At 47.1% G+C, this 18,993-nt stretch overlaps 1 protein-coding gene across 4 annotated transcripts in view; it reads left to right on the forward strand.

The window, feature by feature from the left end:
• OGDH (oxoglutarate dehydrogenase) overlaps positions 1-18,993 on the forward strand; it is a 129,186-nt gene that overhangs the window by 94,979 nt on the left and 15,214 nt on the right. For all 4 annotated transcript variants that reach the window (XM_074940205.1, XM_074940207.1, XM_074940203.1 and 1 more), the window contains 3 exons: positions 239-418; positions 4,883-5,011; positions 18,637-18,816. In XM_074940205.1, coding sequence (XP_074796306.1) covers positions 239-418; positions 4,883-5,011; positions 18,637-18,816 — 489 coding nt within the window. The remainder of the gene's footprint in view (positions 1-238; positions 419-4,882; positions 5,012-18,636; positions 18,817-18,993) is intronic.

Genomic DNA, 18,993 nt, shown 5'->3' on the forward strand with positions numbered 1-18,993 from the left:
GCAAATGCACATGCTCTGTGGGCTCCATGTTTCTGGTAATTGCAGCTCTAGCTGAAGAGCTCCAAATTCACGGCCCTTATATACTCCAGGCAGCACTAGCAGATGCCGCGTACCCATGCTGTGAGCCTGTGAATGACAGGAGGCATCAGGGACTCCTGCTCTCATCTCATCTCCTGCTCTCAATCTCCCCAAGCTCTGCTGCCCACACTCCTCTCTTGGCCCTGCTCTTTCTCTCCAGGGCTCGGGAGACGTGAAGTACCACTTGGGAATGTACCACCGGAGGATTAACCGTGTCACTGAGAGGAACATCACCCTCTCCTTGGTGGCAAACCCATCTCACTTGGAGGCTGCAGATCCAGTGGTTATGGGCAAGACGAAGGCAGAGCAGTTTTATTGTGGGGACACTAAAGGAAAGAAGGTAAAGGGCACCAAATACCTCTGATCCAGTGTCTGTTATAAGTTTATTCAGACTTGGCTTATAGCTGACTGAAGGGAGGCAAACTGCTCCATGAGGGAGCCAGATTAGCCAAGGAAATCCATGTGGTTTGTTTGTCAGTCTAAATTTCCCCAGAGATCTGGAATGCTGTCTGCCACAGGAAGAGTTCTGGTCCCATGTAAAGCACCCTCTCCTGTTTTATTCCTCCATCAACAGTCAGAACCGTGCTGCTTCTGTCCTGCTCCAACTTAACCAAGCCATAGCGAGCAGCGGAAGTAGCGGCTCAGCCAAAATGTCCTCTCTGATTTGGGTGGCTTGGAGTGGGAAGCCAGATTGTTAGAAACAGTGAACGCACGAATCTCCAGTTCAAGTCAGGGGAAGGGGTGGGTGTTCAGCACCTCTGAAAATGGGGCTCAGGGTATTGCAACTGGGGCATCTGAGAACCAAGGCACCCCAAATCGGTGGCCACTTAAAAAAAAAAAATCAGCTTGGTCCTCGTGCTGTGCTGCTCCTCCGCAGCAGCTGGAGGCCGGGGTGGTATTCTCGAAGGGGCCGGGGCTGGGAATGGGAGGGGTATTGACGTTGTTGAGATGGCAGAAGGCTGAGAGCATGCCGCAATTAAGCTTTGTATAACTTGCTGGAAAGGGATAAGCCAGTATTTGGTGGCTGTGGTGGTGGATTGCAGATCTAGGCATGGCCATGTCTAGGTGATGCAAAGGGGATTCACTCAGACTGAGAACCACTGGCAGTTACTCTGGAAGTCACTGAGAACAGCAGAGACTGGAGAGAAACAGAACAGCAGAAATGGTTGGAGAAAAATATCTGTGGTGCGGATCCTCAAAAAGAAAAATAGAATGATCCTGGCAATTTACCAGCCGGGTTCCCTTGTAAAAAGATACCAGGTGAGTGACTGGCCCATGAGTAATAAGAGATGGGGCTTATGTGGAATCATCGCAGACTCTTCTTCACTTTGGTCTACTAACAAAATGTACAGGTTTCAGAGTAGCAGCCATGTTAGTCTGTATTCGCAAAAAGAAAAGGAGTACTTGTGGCACCTTAGAGACTAACAAATAAATAAATTTTGTTAGTCTCTAAGGTGCCACAAGTACTCCTTTTCTTTTAAAAAAAGTAGTGGAGGAAGAGGATGGAGAATCTGTTTGTTTCGGTGAATTTGATCAAGTGCCTCATTTAGTTCAGATGCCCTTGTATAGGGACACTCTTTTAGGGTCTGGACAATGTCTTAAGGCGTATTGTAAAGTGGGGTAATGGAAAGCCCCAGCTAATGGACCAATGAGTGTCGTCAGTGAGATCGGGGTTAGATCCATTCTGAAAGAGTGGTTAACACCCAGACCCACCCTGGAACTGCAAACCCCACCAACAAAGAAATAACATTAAGAAACCTCAAGAGGGAGTAATGTGAGAGTCAGGCCGCAATGATGCGGACTAAGGCATCAGGGGACGGGGAGGGAGGTCCCTCTTGCAGTAGGAGATCGCTGCGACAAGTAACCAGGTGTGAGACTGTATATGGGTCAAGTCCTGGCTCCATTGGTGGTGGGAGTTTTGCCACTGACTTCAGCATAGCCAGGAGTCGAATGTCTAGAGGCATGTTGTGCAGCAGGGAGTCACTTTCTCTTATAGAAAACTACTATAAACAAACTCTCCCTCCCCAGATAAATCTGACCAAACTGAAGGAACTGAATGTAAATCAAGGATCACTGTGATCCTGAGATATGTCGTTGGCTTGGAATAGGTAGTGGGGACCAGAGGATCCATTCCTTGAGAGAGAGAGGACACCTTCAACATGTACCCTAATATGAAAGAACAAGCCACAAAAAATGGGCTGTTGTAAGCAGCTTCAGTGTCTGGCTTATAACAAACGTATCCAATACCGTGGGAGAGGTATACGGGTAGCTCCAACGAGATCAAAAATAACCCTGGTCCTTTGTGGGAGGACGGAGAATATACCAAGACAAACACTGTCCTCTGGTACGGCAACATCTGTAGACAGCACTCCACGTCTAGTGTGATTAGGCAGAAGCCTCACACAGATACTGGTGGAATTCCCATTTTAATTGCTGCACCTGAAGTGTCCTCACTAACGTTTGAAGTGGCTTGTGAAATGCACATCCTTTCTCTATGCGCATGAATTTTTTCAGCCCACACTTGGGAGGAAAGTCTGTTATCAGTAAAATCAAAAGCAGCCACTAATTTTCATTTAGGATATTCCCTTTTTCCAAAAGCTGGAGAAGTGAGATGGGCACTGGTTGGTGCTCACTAAACTTCATCCACCACTGGGATTGGTTCCAGTGTAACACTCAGTAGATAAGTTAATTGGCATAATCCACTGATTGCCTTTAATTCCAAGAATCACGTTTTAACTAGGGCTGTAAATTAATTGCAGTTAACTCACGCAATTAACTCAAAAAAATCACGATTAAAAATTAATTACAATTAATCGCACTGTTAAACAATAGAATACCAATTGAAATTTATTAAATATTTTTGGATGTTTTCTATGTTTTCAAATATATTGATTTCAATTACAACACAGAATACAAAGTATACAGTGTTCACTTTATATTTATTTTTGATTACAAATATTTGTACTGTAAAAAACAAAAGAAATAATATTTTTCAATTCACCTAATACAAGTACTGTAGTGCAATCTCTTTATCATGAAAGTTGAACTTACAAATGTAGAATTATGTACCAAAAAATAACTGCATTCAAAAACAAAACAATGTAAAACTTAAGAGCCTACCAGTCCACTCGCTCAGACAAACAAGTTTGGTTAAAATTTGCAGGAGATAATGCTGCCCGCTTCTTGTTTACAATGTCACCTGAAGATGAGAACAGGCATTCGCATGGCACTTTTGTAGCCAGTGTTGCAAGGTATTTACATGTCAGATATGCTAAACATTCGTATGCCCCTTCATTCCTCAGCCACCATTCCAGAGGACGTGCTTCCATGCTGATGATGCTCGTTAAAAAAATAGTGCATTAATTAAATTTGTGGCTGAACTCCTTGGGGGGAGAATTGTATGTCTCCTGTTCTGATTTACCTGCATTCTGTCATGTTTCATGTCATAGCAGTCTCGGATGATGACCCAGCACATGTTCATTTTAAGAACACTTTCACAGCAGATTTGCCAAACGCAAAGAAGGTACCAATGTGAGATTTCTAAAAATAGCTACAGCACTCAACCCAGGGTTTAAGAATCTGAAGTGCCTTCTAAAATCTGAGAGGGACGAGGTCTGGGGCATGCTTTGAGAAGACTTAAAAGAGCAACACTCCGATGCAAAAACTCCAGAACCCAAACCACCAAAAAAGAAAATCAACTTTCTGCTGGTGGCATCTGACTCAGATGATGAAAATTAATATGCATCGGTCCGCACTGCTTTGGATCGTTATTGAGCAGAACCCATCATCAGCATGGACACATATCCTCTGGAATGGTGGTTGAAGCATGAGGGGACATATGAATCTTTAGCGCATCTGGCACGTAAATATCTTGCGGCGCTGGCTACAACAGTGCCATGTTCTCACTTTCAGGTGACATTGTAAACAAGAACCTGGCGCATTATCTCCTGCAAATGTAACCAAACTTGTTTGTCTGGGGGATTGGCTCAATCAAGTAGGACTGAGTGAACGTGCAGGCTCTAAAATTTTACATTGTTTTATTTTTGAATGCAGGGGTTTTTGTACATAATTCTACATTTGTAAGTTCAACTTTCATGATAAAGAGATTGCACTATAGTACTTGTATTAGGTGAATTGAAAAATACTATTCCTTTTGGTTTTTTACAGTACAAATATTTGTAATCAAAATTAAATATAAAGTGAGCACTGTACGCTTTGTATTCTGTGTTGTATTTGAAATCAATATATTTTGAAAATGTAGAAAACATCCAAAATATTTAAATAAATGGTATTCTATTATTAACAGCGCAATTAATTTTTTTAATCGCTTAACAGCCCTAGTTTTAACCTAGTCTTCTAGAATTTCAGGAGGGGAGAGCTGTGAATCCACCCAGTATCTTCCTGAGTCATTGCACCAGAGACACTAGCCATAGTCTGTTCAGATCCAGCCTCACATGGAGGAGCTTTGTTGAAACATCAAACTGAAACCTCACTCCCTAGTGCAGTCCCCTGGGGTCTAAAGCATCAGATCTTCCTTGCTATGAAGGTTACAGACAGACAATGGAAAGGATGAGGCAAAGGAGCTGCCACCAGAGAGGTGTGGAGATGTATGTACAGTGGGGAGGTGAAGAACAGTTTTCCATGCCCAGTCAGAGCCTGCTTGTAGCTGCTGCCCCATCCTAGCCAATAGCCCCTCCTTTCCCAACAATGCTGGGCCGCCTCTGTGTGCACTTCTGGGCACCTTTAATGCTGAAAAGAAGCCAACAAGCCACCAGCCTTCAGTTTGATCCTCTTGTCCCCACAGGTGATGTCCATTCTCTTGCACGGAGATGCAGCTTTTGCCGGGCAGGGTATAGTGTATGAGACATTCCATTTGAGCGACTTGCCATCCTACACTACGCATGGGACAGTTCACGTGGTTGTGAACAACCAGGTAAAAACTGGGCCCCATGGCTGCAAGACTGGGTCCTTCAGCTCCACCGATATCAGAATCTTTGAGAACATGCACTTTAAATGCCCAGGGCAGGGAGAGTGGTTTGTCCGTCTCTGACATATCATGCTGGTGTGCTAGCAATGGTAAGCATGTGTCAATGATGTGTTTTATGCTAGGGATGGGGCCCTGCATCAGGGTCTTCTCCCACTAAAATGGTGCTGTGTTGTACCTGTGAAACTCCAGTTATGGTTCAGTGCCGGAATTGGGGCTTCTGGGGATGTGTATAGGCAGATCCATAAGCAGGAGAGCTCCTATGAGACAAGGCTAAGGAACAAGAAGAACTGATGATAACTTGCTCTGGGCTATAATGGTGAAGTCCCTAGTGTCTAGGGCCTGGTCTACACTACAAACTTAGGTTGACATAAGGCAGGTTACTTCAGCCTAATTATGTCAGTGTACACACTACAGGCTTGCTCCCACTGATGTAAGTGCCGATGTAACTCCATCTCCACAAAAGGCGTAGGGCTTATGTTGGCATAGTTAGAGCGATGCAGTGTCACTGCAGGTTACTTACATGGGTTGCTAGCTGTCATTCTTGTCAATTTCATGGCTCCATGCTGGCATCCTGAAATTGACAAGAAAGCCGGGCTGTCGACCCTGGGATGTAGGGGGGGCTCCAGCTAAAGCCTGACTGCCCCCTGGGTCCCTGCTCCCCACTCCCAGCCTGGCAGCTACCCAGGCTCCCCTCTCCCAGCCCAGCTGCTCCCCCTGGTCCTGGCTCCCAGTCCAGTTGCGTCCCACTACCCAGGGGTTCCTGAGCAGGGAGCTGCATGCAGAGCTTACAGCCCACGCTCTCAGCTCCCTCACACTTAAGTCATTGGAAGCGCTCCTAGTGATGACACGCATCACCGACAGGAGGAGGGCAGTGTGGACATGAAACACCACAGTGGTGGCTGTAAGTCGACCTACCATAGGTCAACTTGAGTTTGTAGTGTAGACGTGCCCTAAATTATTGTGTCTCTTATCCCGTTCTGTTTTGAGCTCAGGTGACACTGACTTGATTGATATCCCGTTCCCTGATGCTGGGCGGGCTGGTTCTGAGCAGAGCCCAGTGGGAGAATGAGGGGGACTGTCTGAGCTTTTATGTGGTCTCTCTGAAAGAGTCTTTACCCCGTCTTATCTCTCACAAGCACCACCCTTTATGTGGACTCCATTAATGCTGTACCCTGGTGACTGCCCTCCCTCTGCTGAACAGAGCATAAAAAAATCACAAAAGAGCTAACTTAAAACTGACCTGGATAGCTTCTCTAGCTAGGCCAGGGATCTCAAACTCAAATCACCACGAGGGCCACATGAGGACTAGTACATTGGCCTGAGGGCCGCATCACTGAAACCTTTTCATACAACGATACAAAAGTATAGTCAAAAATTTTTAAAAAATGAAGAGTAATATAGTATGCTATTAAAAGTCAATTTATTAACTTTTTAAAAACTGTAATGTAAAAAGTCAGTACTAATTTTGACAGTCAATTAATTTTTGACCACTTAGTGTATGTCTACACTACGAAATTAGGTTGAATTTATAGAATTCGATTTTTAGGAAGCAATTTTATACAGTCGATTGTATGTGACCCCACTGAGCGCATTAAGTCGGCGGAGTGCGTCCACAGTACTGTGGCTAGCATCGACTTTCGGAGTGTTGCACTGTAGGTAGCTATCCCACAGTTTCCGCTGCCCATTGAAATTCTGGGTTGAGCTCCCAATGCCTGTTGGGACAAAAACATTGTCGCAGGTGGTTTTGGGTACATGTCAGTCGCCCCTCCCTCCGTGAAAGCAACGGCAGACAATCGTTCTGCACCTATTTTCCGTGCAGACGTCATACTGCTGTCAGCAGACGGTGCAGTAGGACTGCTAACCGTTGTCATCCACCGCTTCCGCTGCAGCTCTGCTCTCCTGGTGCCATGAATCCACCTCGCAGGTCCTCTCTTCATTCTGTATAAATATCTATTCTCGTGGCATCCGTCGTCATCCACCGCTTCCGCTGCAACTCTGCTCTCCTGCAGACACCATACCACGGCAAGCATGGAGCCCGCTCAGCTCACCACTACTGTTGTGAGGATTGTAAACACCTCGCGCATTATCCTGCAGTATGTGCAGAACCTGCAAAAGCAGGTGAGGAGGCGACGACCACGCGATCACGATAGTGATGAGGATGTGGACACAGACTTCTCTCAAAGCACGGGCCCTGGCAATTTGGACATCGTGGTGGTAATGGGGCAGGTTCATGCCGTGGAATGCCGATTCTGGGCCCGGGAAACAAGCACAGACTGGTGGGACCACATAGTGTTGCCAATCTGGGACGATTCCCAGTGGCTGCGAAATTTTTCCATGCATAAGGGCACTTTCATGGAACTTTGTGACTTGCTCTCCTCTGCCCTGAAGCACAAGAATACCAAGATGAGAACAGCCCTCACAGTTCAGAAGCGAGTGGCGATAGCCCTCTGGAAACTTGCAACGCCAGACAGCTACCAGTCAGTCGGGAATCAATTTGGAGTGGGTAAATCTACTGTGGGGGCTACTGTGATCCAAGTAGCCAACGCAATCACTGAGCTGCTGCTATCCAGGGTAGTGACTCTGGGAAATGTGCAGGTCATAGTGGATGGCTTTGCTGCAATGGGATTCCCTAACTGTGGTGGGGCGATAGACGGAACTCATATCCCTATCTTGGGACCGGACCACCTTGGCAGCCAGTACGTAAACCGCAAGGGGTACTTTTCAGTGGTGCTGCAAGCACTGGTGGATCACAAGGGATGTTTCACTGACATCATAGAATATCAGGGTTGGAAGGGACCTAAGGAGGTCATCTAGTTCAACCCCCTGCTCAAAGCAGGACCAATCCCCAACTAAATCATCCCAGCCAGAGCTTTGTCAAGCCTGACCTTAAAAACCTCAAAGGAAGGAGATCCCACCACCTCCCTAAGTAACCCATTCCAGTGCTTCACCACCCTCCTAGTGAAAGTTTTTCCTAATATCCAACCTAAACCTCCCCCACTGCAACCTGAGACCAGTACTCCTTGTTCTGTCATCTGCTACCACTGAGAACAGCCTAGAGCCATCCTCTTTGGAATCCCCTTTCAGGTAGTTGAAAGCAGCTATCAAATCCCCCTTCATTCTTCTCTTCTGCAGACTAAACAATCCCAGTTCCCTCAGCCTCTCCTCATGTGCGCCAGTCCCCTAATAATTTTTGTTGCCCTCCGCTGGACACTTTCCAGTTTTTCCACATCCTTCTTGTAGTGTGGGGCCCAAAACTGGACACAATACTCCAGATAAGGCCTCACCAATGTCCAATAGAGGGGAGCGATCACATCCCTCGATCTGCTGGCAATGCCCATACTTATACAGCCAAAAATGCCGTTAGCCTTCTTGGCAACAAGGGAACGCTGTTGACTCATATCCAGCTTCTCGTCCACTGTAACCCTTAGGTCCTTTTCTGCAGAACTTCTGCCTAGCCTATCAGTCCCTAGTCTGTAGCGCTGCATGGGATTCTTCCGTCCTAAGTGCAGGACTCTGCACTTGTCTTTGTTGAACCTCAACAGATTTCTTTTGGCCTAATCCTCTGATTTGTCTAGGTCCCTCTGTACCCTTCCCTACCCTCCAGCGTATCTACCACTCCTCCCAGTTTAGTGTCATCTGCAAACTTGCTGAGGGTGCAATCCACACCATCCTCCAGATCATTAATGAAGATATTGAACAAAATCGGCCCCAGGACCGATCCTTGGGGCGTTCCGCTTGATACCGGCTGCCAACTAGACATGGAGCCGTTGATCACTACCCGTTGAGCCCAACAATCTAGCCAGCTTTCTATCCACCTTATAGTCTATTCATCCAGCCCATACTTCTTTAACTTGCTGGCAAGAATACTGTGGGCCATACCAAAAGCTTTGCTAAAGTCAAGGAATAACACGTCCACCGCTTTCCCCTCATCCACTAGAGCCAGTTATCTCGTCATAGAAGGCAATTAGATTAGTCAGGCATGACTTGCCCTTGGTGAATCCATGCTGACTGTTCCTGATCACTTTCCTCTCCTCTAAGTGCTTCAGAATTGATTCCTTGAGGACATGCTCCCTGATTTTTCCAGGGACTGAGGTGAGGCTGACTGGCCTGTAGTTCCCCAGATTACCCTTCTTCCCTTTTTTAAATATGGGCACTACATTAGCCTTTTTCCTGTCGTCCGGGACCTCCCCCGATTGCCATGAGTTTTCAAAGATAATGGCCAATGTCTCTGCAGTCACATTCGCCAACTCCTTTAGGACTCTCGGATGCAACGCATTCGGCCCCATGGACTTGTGCTCTTGCAGCTTTTCTAAATAGTCCCGAACCACTTCTTTCTCCACAGAGGGCTGGCCACCTCCTCCCCATGCTGTGCTGCCCAGTGCAGTAGTCTGGGAGCTGACCTTGTTCATGAAGACAGAGGCAAAAAAAAGCATTGAGTACATCAACGTGGGATGTCCGGGAAAGGTGAATGACAATCATATCTTCAGGAACTCTGGTCTGTTTGAACAGCTGCAGGAAGGAACTTACTTCCCAGACCGGAAATTACTATTGAGGATGTTGAAATCTTATAGTTATTCTTGGGGACCCAGCCTACCCCTTAATGCCGTGGCTCATGAAGCCATACACAGGCACCCTGGACAGTAGTTAGGAGCTGTTCAGCTATAGGCTGAGCAAGTGCAGAATGGTGGTAGAATGTGCATTTGGACATTTAAAAGCTTGCTGGCGCAGTTTACTGACTAGGTTAGGCCTTAGCGAAACCAGTATTTCCATTGTTGTTGCTGCTTGCTGTGTGCTCCACAATATCTGTGAGAGTAAGGGAGACAAATATTTTATGGTGGGGTGGGAGGTTGAGGCAAATCGCCAGGCGGCCGATTATGCACAGCCAGACACCAGGGCTGTTAGAAGAGCACAGGAGGGCGCGCTGCGCATCAGAGAAGCTTTGAAAACCAGTTTCGTGACTGGCCAGGCTACCGTGTGGCAGTTCTGTTTTTCTCCTTGATGAAAACCTTGGTTGACTCTACTTCCCTGTAAGCCAACCGACCTCCCTTCTTCGATCACTACTTTCAGAAGCAATAAAGTCATTGTTTCAAAATCATGCATTCTTTATTAATTTATCATACAAATAGGGGGAAAACTCGCAAGGTAGCCCGGGATCGGTGGGTGAGGAGGGAAGCACCGGGTGGGGTGGTGGAGGAGGGAAAGACAAGGCCACGCTACAGTTCAAAACTTACTGAATGCCAGCCTTCTGTTGCTTGGGCAATCTTCTGGGGTGGAGTGTGAGGAGGATATGGAACTTGGGGAGGAGGGCAGGAGGTTATACAGGGGCTGCAGTGGCAGCCTGTGCTCCTGCTGCCTTTCCTGCAGCTCCACCAGACGCCTGAGCATGTCAGTTTGCTCCCCCATTAGCCTCAGCATTGCGTCCTGCCTCCTCTCAGTGTGCTCCTCCCTCCTCTCATCACGTTCATTTAACGCTATCCTGGACTCTCCATTGTTTGCCTCCACGCATTCTGCTGAACTCTTTCAGTGCGGGAGGACTACATGAGCTCTGAGAATGTGTCATCACGAGTGCGGTTTTTTTTCACCTTCTAATCTGCGCTAGCCTCTGGGACGGAGATGATAGGGGAAGCATAGAAACATTTGCAGCTGCAGGAGGAAAAAAGGGAGAGTAGTATTTAAAAAGATACATTTTAGAGAACAAAGGGAAGACTATTTCACACTAAATCAAGTGATTCACGTTACATAGCACATGTGCTTTTGGTACAAGGTCGCATTTTGCCTCTTATATTGAGTGCCTGCCGGTTTGAATCATAGAATATCAGGGTTGGAAGGGACCTCAGGAGGTCATCTAGTCCAACCCCCTGCTCAAAGCAGGACCAATCCCCAACTAAATGCTTGGTGTGAGACACACACACTCAGGTGGGCAAAAGAATTCGGCTTGCAGGCAGCCTTGGTAAGGCAAAGGGTTTCGGCTTCTTCAACCTTCATAACGTGTGGGAACAGTTTCAAACAGCAGTGCCCTGCTTTCCCATACCAAGCAAAGCCCGTTGGATTGGCCATTTAAAAGGAGGGGCTGCGGTTTTAGGGTGAATGTGCAGCACAATCCAAACCCCCCAAACCCAATTCTCTGAGATGATCGCTTCACCACCACCCCATGCGTGCGTGCACACACACTGCATGGCTAGTATCATGGAAGATCCCTGTCAGCCAAACGCGAACAGCTCAGCATGAACGGGCCTCCCCCCACCGCGTGGCTAACAGCGGGGATGATTTATTTTCAGCCAAAGGCAAACAGCCCAGCAGGAACGGACACTTCTGAATGTCCCCTTAAACAAATTTCCCGTATTTCAACCAGGTGACCATGAATGATATCACTCTCCTGAGGCTAACACAGAGAGATAAAGAACGGATGTTGCTTGAATGCCACCAAAGCCCGGGCCCATTCGCTTCAATGCTTTGTTCTGCAGTGATTCCAGACTACTTGCTCGTGGCTTGGCGTGGTAAAGTGTCCTACTATGGAGGACAGAATAAGGCTGCCCTCCCCAGAAACCTTCTGCAAAGGCTTCTAGAGTACCTCCAGGAGAGCTTCTTGGAGATGTCCCTGGAGGATTTCCACTCCATCCCCAGAGATGTTAACAGACTTTTCCAGTAGCTATACTGGTCGCGAATGCATCCCAAGTCTTCAGAGCAAATTAATCATTAAACACGCTTGCTTTTAAACCCTGTATTATATTTGCAAAGGTACACTCACCAGAGGTGCCTTCTCCGGCTTCATGGTCCGGGAGCCAGCTTTGGGAGGGTATTGGCTCCAGGGTGATGAACAGTTCCTGGCTGCTGGGGAGAAGGGATTCTCCGCTTGCCTGCTGTGTGCTATCCTCAACCTCCTCCTCATCATCATCTTCCTCATCCACAAAATCCTCATCCCTGTTGCTTGAGATTCCCCCCTCGCAGGTGTCCACGGACAGTGGTGGGACAGTGGTAGGGCCCCCCCCTAGAAATGCATGCAGCTCATCATGGAAGCGGCATGTCTGGGGCTCTGACCCGGAGCGACCGTTTGCATCCTTTGTTTTTTGGTAGGCTTGCCTCAGCTCCTTAACATTCACTCAGCACTGCTGTGTGTCCCTGTTGTAGCCTCTGTCCATCATGCCCTTGGAGATTTTGGCAAATATATTGGCATTTTGTCTTTTGGAACGGAGTTCTGCCTGCACGGATTCTTCTCCCCATACAGCGATCAGATCCAGTACCTCCCATTCGGTCCATGCTGGAGCTCTTTTGCGATTCTGGGACTCCATGGTCACCTGTGCTAATGAGCTCTGCATGGTCACCTGTGCTGATCAGCTCACCACACTGGCCAAACAGGAAATGAAATTCAAAAGTTCCCGGGGCCTTTCCTGTCTACCTGGCCAGTGTATTTGAGTTGAGAGTGCTGTCCAGAGCAGTCGCAATGGAGCACTCTGGGATAGCTCCCGGAGGCCAATACTGTCGAATTGCATCCACACTACCCCAAATTTGACCCAGCGAGGTTGATTTTAGCGCTAAACCCCTCACCACGGAGGAGTACAGAAATAAATTTTAAGAGCCCTTTAAGTCGACAAAACAGGCTTGGTCGTGTGGACGGGTAGGGTTAAATCGACCTAACGCTGCTAAATTCGACCTAAACTCATAGTGTAGACCAGGGCTTAGTTGGCAGCGTTTTCCATCAACCAGACCATCAATATAAGGTTTGATATGCTGAGACGAAACCAATCTCAGTGTTGCTTTCAAATGTTCATCGGTGAGCCTTGACTTTAGAATCATAGAATATCAGGGTTGGAAGGGACCTCAGGAGGTCATCTAATCCAACCCCCTGCTCAAAGCAGGACCAATCCCCAACTAAATCATCCCAGCCAGGGCTTTGTCAAGCCTGACCTTGAAAACCTCTAAGGAAGGAGATTCCACCACCTCCCTAGGTAACCCATTCCAGTGCTTCACCACTCTCCTAGTGAAAAAGTTTTTCCTAATATCTAACCTAAACCTCCCCCACTGCAACTTCAGACCATTACTCCTTGTTCTGTCATCAGCTACCACTGAGAACAGTCTAGATCCATCCTCTTTGGAACCCCCTTTCAGGTAGTTGAAAGCAGCTTTCAAATCCCCCCTCATTCTTCTCTTCCGCAGACTGAACAATCCCAGTTCCCTCAGCCTCTCCTCATAAGTCATGTGTTCCAGACCCCTAATAATTTTTGTTGCCCTCTGCTGGACGTTTTCCAATTTTTCCACGTCCTTCTTGTAGTGTGGGGCCCAAAACTGGACACAGTACTCCAAATGAGGCCTCACCAGTGTCGAATAGAGGGGAACGATCACATCCCTCGATCTGCTGGCAATGCCGCTACTTATACATCCCAAAATGCCATTGGCCTTCTTGGCAACAAGGGCACACTGTTGACTCATATCCAGCTTTTCGTCCACTGTCTCCCCTAGGTTACTGCAACTCCAGGTGTGATTTGGCCTTCCTGATTTCACTCCTGCATCCCCGAGCAATATTTTTATACTCTTCCCTGGTCATTTGTCCAAACACAAAAAAGAGGCTTACAAGAAGTGGAAGATTGGACAAATGACCAGGAATGAGAATATAAATATTGCTCGGGCATCTAGGAATGAAATCAGGAAGGCTAAATCACACCTGGAGTTGCAGCTAGCGACGGATGTTAAGAGTAACAAGAAGGGTTTCTTCAGGTATGTTGGCAACAAGAAGAAAGCCAAGGAAAGTGTGGGCCCCTTACTGAATGAGGGAGGCAACCTAGTGAGGGAGGATGTGGGAAAAGCTAATGTACTCAATGCTTTTTTGCCTCTGTCTTCACGAACAAGGTCAGCTCCCAGACTACTGCACTGGGCAGCACAGCATGGGGAGGAGGTGGCCAGCCCTCTGTGAAGGAAGAAGTGGTTCGGGACTATTTAGAAAAACTGGACGTGCACAAGTTCATGGGGCCGGATGCGTTGCATCCGAGAGCGCTAAAGGAATTAGTGGATGTGATTGCAGAGCCATTGGCCATTATCTTTGAAAACTCATGGCGATCGGGGAAAGTCCCGGAAGACTGGAAAAAGGCTAATGTAGTGCCAATCTTCAAAAAAGGGAAGGAGGAGGATCCTGGGAACTACAGGCCAGTCAGCCTCACCTCAGTTCCCGGAAAAATCAAGGAATCAATTCTGAAGCACTTAGAGGAGAGGACAGTGATCAGGAACTGTCAGCATGGATTCACCAAGGGCAAGTCATGCCTGACTAATCTAATTGCCTTCTATGACGAGATAACTGGCTCTGTGGATGAGGGGAAAGCGGTGGACGTGTTGTTCCTCGACTTAGGAAAGCTTTTGACACGGTCTCCCACAGTATTCTTTCCAGCAAGTTAAAGTAGTATGGGCTGGATGAATGGACTATAAGGTGGATAGAAAGCTGGCTAGATTGTCGGGCTCAAAGGGTAGTGATCAATGGCTCCATGTCTAGTTGGCAGCCAGTATCAAGCAGAGTGCCCCAAGGGTCGGTCCTCGGGCCGGTTTTGTTCTGTATCTTCATAAATGATCTGGAGGATGGTGTGGATTACACCCTCAGCAAGTTTGCAGATGACACTAAACTGGGAGGAGAGGTAGATACACTGGAGGGTAGGGATAGGATACAGAGGGACCTAGACAAATTGGAGGATTGGGCCAAAAGAAATCTGATGAGGTTCAACAATGGCAAGTGCAGAGTCCTGCAGAACCCCATGCACCGCTACAGACTAGGGACCGAATGGCTTGGCAGCAGTTCTGCAGAGAAGGACCTAGGGGTGACAGTGGACGAGAAGCTGGATATGAGTCAACAGTGTGCCCTTGTTACCAAGAAGGCCAGTGGCATTTTGGGGTGTATAAATAGGGCCATTGCCAGCAGATTGAGGGACATGATCGTTCCCGTCTATTCAACACTGGTGAGGCCTCATCTGGAGTACTGTGTCCAGTTTTGGGCCCCACACTACAACAAGGATGTGGAGAAATTGGAGAGAGTCCAGCGAAGGGCAACAAAAATGATTAGGGGTCTGGAACACATGTCTTATGAGGAGAGGCTGAGGGAACTGGGATTGTTTAGTCTACGGAAGAGAAGAATGAGGGATTTGATAGCTGCTTTTAACTACCTGAAAGGTGGATCCAAAGAGGATGGATCTAGACTATTCCCAGTGATAGCAGATGACAGGACAAGGAGTAATGGTCTCAAGTTGCAGTGGGGGAGATTTAGGTTGGATATTAGGACAAACTTTTTCACTAGGAGGGTGGTGAAACACTGGAATGCATTACCTAGGGAGGTGGTGGAATCTCCTTCCTTAGAGGTTTTTAAGGTCAGGCTTGACAAAGCCCTGGGTGGGATGATTTAGTTGGGACTGGTCCTGCTCTGGGCAGGGGGTTGGACTAGATGACCTCCAGAGGTCCCTTCCAACTCTGATAGTCTATGATTCTGTCTTCCACTTCTTGTAAGCTTCTTTTTTGTGTTCAAGATCAGCAAGGATTTCACTGTTAAGCCAAGCTGGTCGCCTGCCATATTTACTATTCTTTCTACACATCGGGATGGTTTGTCCCTGTAATCTCAATAAAGATTCTTTAAAATACAGCCAGCTCTCCTGGACTCCTTTCCCCCTCATGTTATTCTTCCAGGGGATCCTGCCCATCATTTCCCTGAGGGAGTCAAAGTCTGCTTTTCTGAAGTCCAGGGTCCGTATTCTGCTGCTCTCCTTTCTTCCCTGTGTCAGGATCCTGAACTCAACCATCTCATGGTCACTGCCTCCCAGGTTCCCATCCACTTTAGCTTCCCCTACTAATTCTTCCTGGTTTGTGAGCAGCAGGTCAAGAAGAGCTCTGCCCCTAGTTGGTTCCTCCAGCACTTGCACCAGGAAATTGTCCCCTACCCTTTCCAAAAACTTCTTGGATTGTCTGTGCACCTTCTTCTCTTCTGCAGACTAAACAATCCCAGTTCCCTCAGCTTTAACACAGAATTGTTAATCTTCATGGAAGAGAAAAACTGTTCACATATATATGTACTTCCAAACATTGCCATTATCCTTGCGGAAGCAGAGAATAACGTGAAATCTTTCTTGTGAAAGAAACCTGTAGAATTCTGAAATTCCAACATCTGTAGGATTCTGCTTCAAAATGATATTACACTGAAGCTCCACTCACTCCATCTGCATTTCCTCTGCAACATTGTCAATTTCCACAGCAAATGGTGTGGAAAAAAGTTTAAAATGTGGTTCAAGTGCCTTGAAATCTTTAAACCGCACATCAAACTGCTTGTGTAAGTTAGAAATGATATCTGCATATTCTTTCAAGGATTTTGGTTCAACTTTTCCTTAGGAATTCAGAGTCGAGAAATGGACCAAATTGCCAGCAGTCAGCTGTTTTCCCCCACAAAGTAAGCTTGACTTTGACTGACTTAACACTGTCATACACCTGTGTTATATCACCTGTTTTCTACCCTGAAGCTTCAAGTTCAGTGCATTCAGGTGATCGGTTACATCTGTTAGAAAAGCAAGGTTGCAGATAAAAGTGGAATCGGCAAGCTGTGGAACCTCCTTGTTTTTCATTTTCATGAACGAATCAATCTCCTCTAAGTGGAAAAAAAACACTTCAAAACATTTCCACGACTCAGCCATCTAACTTGAGTGTGATACAGAAGTTCCTCATATTCGCTGTCCGTACTTGCTAGAAAAGAAGTGAACTGTCTGTGATTCAGCCCTCGTGCATGTATAAAATTAACAGTATTAACATTTGTAGACTTTTACTACACAGGGCTTCTTGGTGCAAAATGCAGTGTATATTGGTGAACCTAATTCCTGGTATATTGAGGCTGTTCAGGTTGGTCTTCAATCATCCAACCACACCAGCGTTTTCAGAGCATGCTGATGGCCACCGTCCGTAGCCCAAGATACGAGTTTGTTCCGTGGCAGCGCAGCTTTTTCAATGCACTCTTCCAGTCCTTGAAATATGTCACGTCCCGTTGTGGGACCCTTCAGTGGCATTAAGTCTAACAATTCTTCAGTTATATTCAAATTGCAGTCCACACCCCTAATGAACACTGCACTCTGTACAGTATCTGATACATCTGTACTCTCATCAAGAGCAATTGAAAATGCTTCAAAGTCTTTTGCCATTTGAATCAATTGTTTTTTCACATTATCTGCTAAATCCGTTATCCTGCAGGAAGCTGCATTGACAGACAGCTTATGCCTTCAAAAACTTTCTTCCTATCAGGACATAAAATTTCGCTGGCCTTCATGAGACATTCTTTTACGAATAGGCCTTCTGTAAAAAGTCGCAATGATTTAGCTATCATTTCGCTTATCACAAAACTTGCTCTTACTGAATCTTCACTAGACTTGTTAATCTCCAAAAAGAAACGTCTTTGCTTGGCAAATGCTGCTTTAAGTTGCCGAACTTTTTCCGCTCGGATTTTTCCAGTGAATGCATCAGATTTTTCACAGTGCGTCGGGTCGAAGTGTCGATGCACGTTTTACTCCTTGGGAACAGCAATCGTTTGCTGACAAAAAGGCATTGAATTTGATCTTTTACCTCTGTGAAAAAAATATAAATTCTCCCATTTGTCTTGGAAAACTCTCTTTTCTTCCATGAGTGTTCTTTTTTTCAACTAAGTCATTTCCGAGCAGTTTTAATAAAATATATACACGCAGTAATGCACCTCACTCAAAGGACAAAACACACACTTTGTTTTAGAATTACTTCTATTAAAGCCCGCACTCTGCCCCTGGCCCTGCCCCGACTCCACCCCTTCCCCAAAGTCCACACCCCAACTCCGCCCCCTCCCCGTCCCTTTTCCAACCCCTTCCCCAAATCCCTGCCCTGCCTCTTCTCCCTCTCCTCCCCGAGCATGTAGCTTCCCGCTCCTCCCCCCTCCTTTGGCGGCGGGAAGCACCTGGAGGTAGGCAGAGGAGTGGGAAGCGGCGTGCGGGGGGGCGGCAGGTGAGCGGAGCGAGGGTGAGGGGAGCATAGTGGCCACAGGAAATAACTCGGGGTGGGGGGGGTGTTTGGCAGCCACAGGAAGTAACTCAGGGGTCGGCCCGCAGGCTGCATGTTTGAGACCCCTGAGCTAGACCAACGTAATAACTGGAGCTCCCTTTACTGGCCTTGGAAGCTTTCTCCAGTATCTTAACCTCCTCCTAGGAAAGGTGTTATCATGTCCTTGTAATACTTACCTCTGGTTGGAGCTCTGTTGTCCAGCAGGTGGGGTAAACTGTTGTAAAAAATCTCTTGTCATCAATCATAACAGCTCCGTGGTCTAACCTGACATGGAGGCAGTGTGGCCTTGCGGTTAGAGCGGGGATGGGTAGGTAGTTGGAAGCTTGCAAATTTACTCCCAGCTCTGCCAACAACTCGCTTAAAATCCGTCTGTTTTCCTTCTGCAAAGTGGAGGGAACTCTCCCTTCCCCCACTCTGTGTGAAGCATTTTGAGATATTGAGTGATGGGCACTTTCTGATTGCCAAGCGTAACTGTTTTCTAGACCTTTCTGTATCTGCCTTCTGCTGTTTTCCATGATGGCCCCAAATTGCTCTGTTTCCAGATCGGATTCACTACAGACCCTCGTATGGCCCGTTCCTCTCCGTACCCAACCGACGTTGCCCGGGTGGTGAATGCACCTATTTTCCATGTCAATGCGGATGACCCAGAGGCAGTGGTGTATGTGTGCAATGTAGCAGCAGAATGGAGAAGCACTTTCCACAAGGATGTGGTGGTTGACTTGGTAAGTGATTGAGAACCAGTTGGGGCTTTGCTAAAATCCTGGCTTTGTTCAGTGAACTTCTGGGGAAATGACAAAATGCTCTTCAGATGGACCATTGGAGGCATCTTGGACTGTTTGTACAGCACCTAGCACGATGGGTCCGTGGGCCATGACTAGGGCTCAGAGGTGCTACCGTAA

The sequence above is a fragment of the Natator depressus genome, chromosome 26, assembly GCF_965152275.1.
Source record: "Natator depressus isolate rNatDep1 chromosome 26, rNatDep2.hap1, whole genome shotgun sequence".
NCBI classification, from domain to species: domain Eukaryota; kingdom Metazoa; phylum Chordata; order Testudines; family Cheloniidae; genus Natator; species Natator depressus.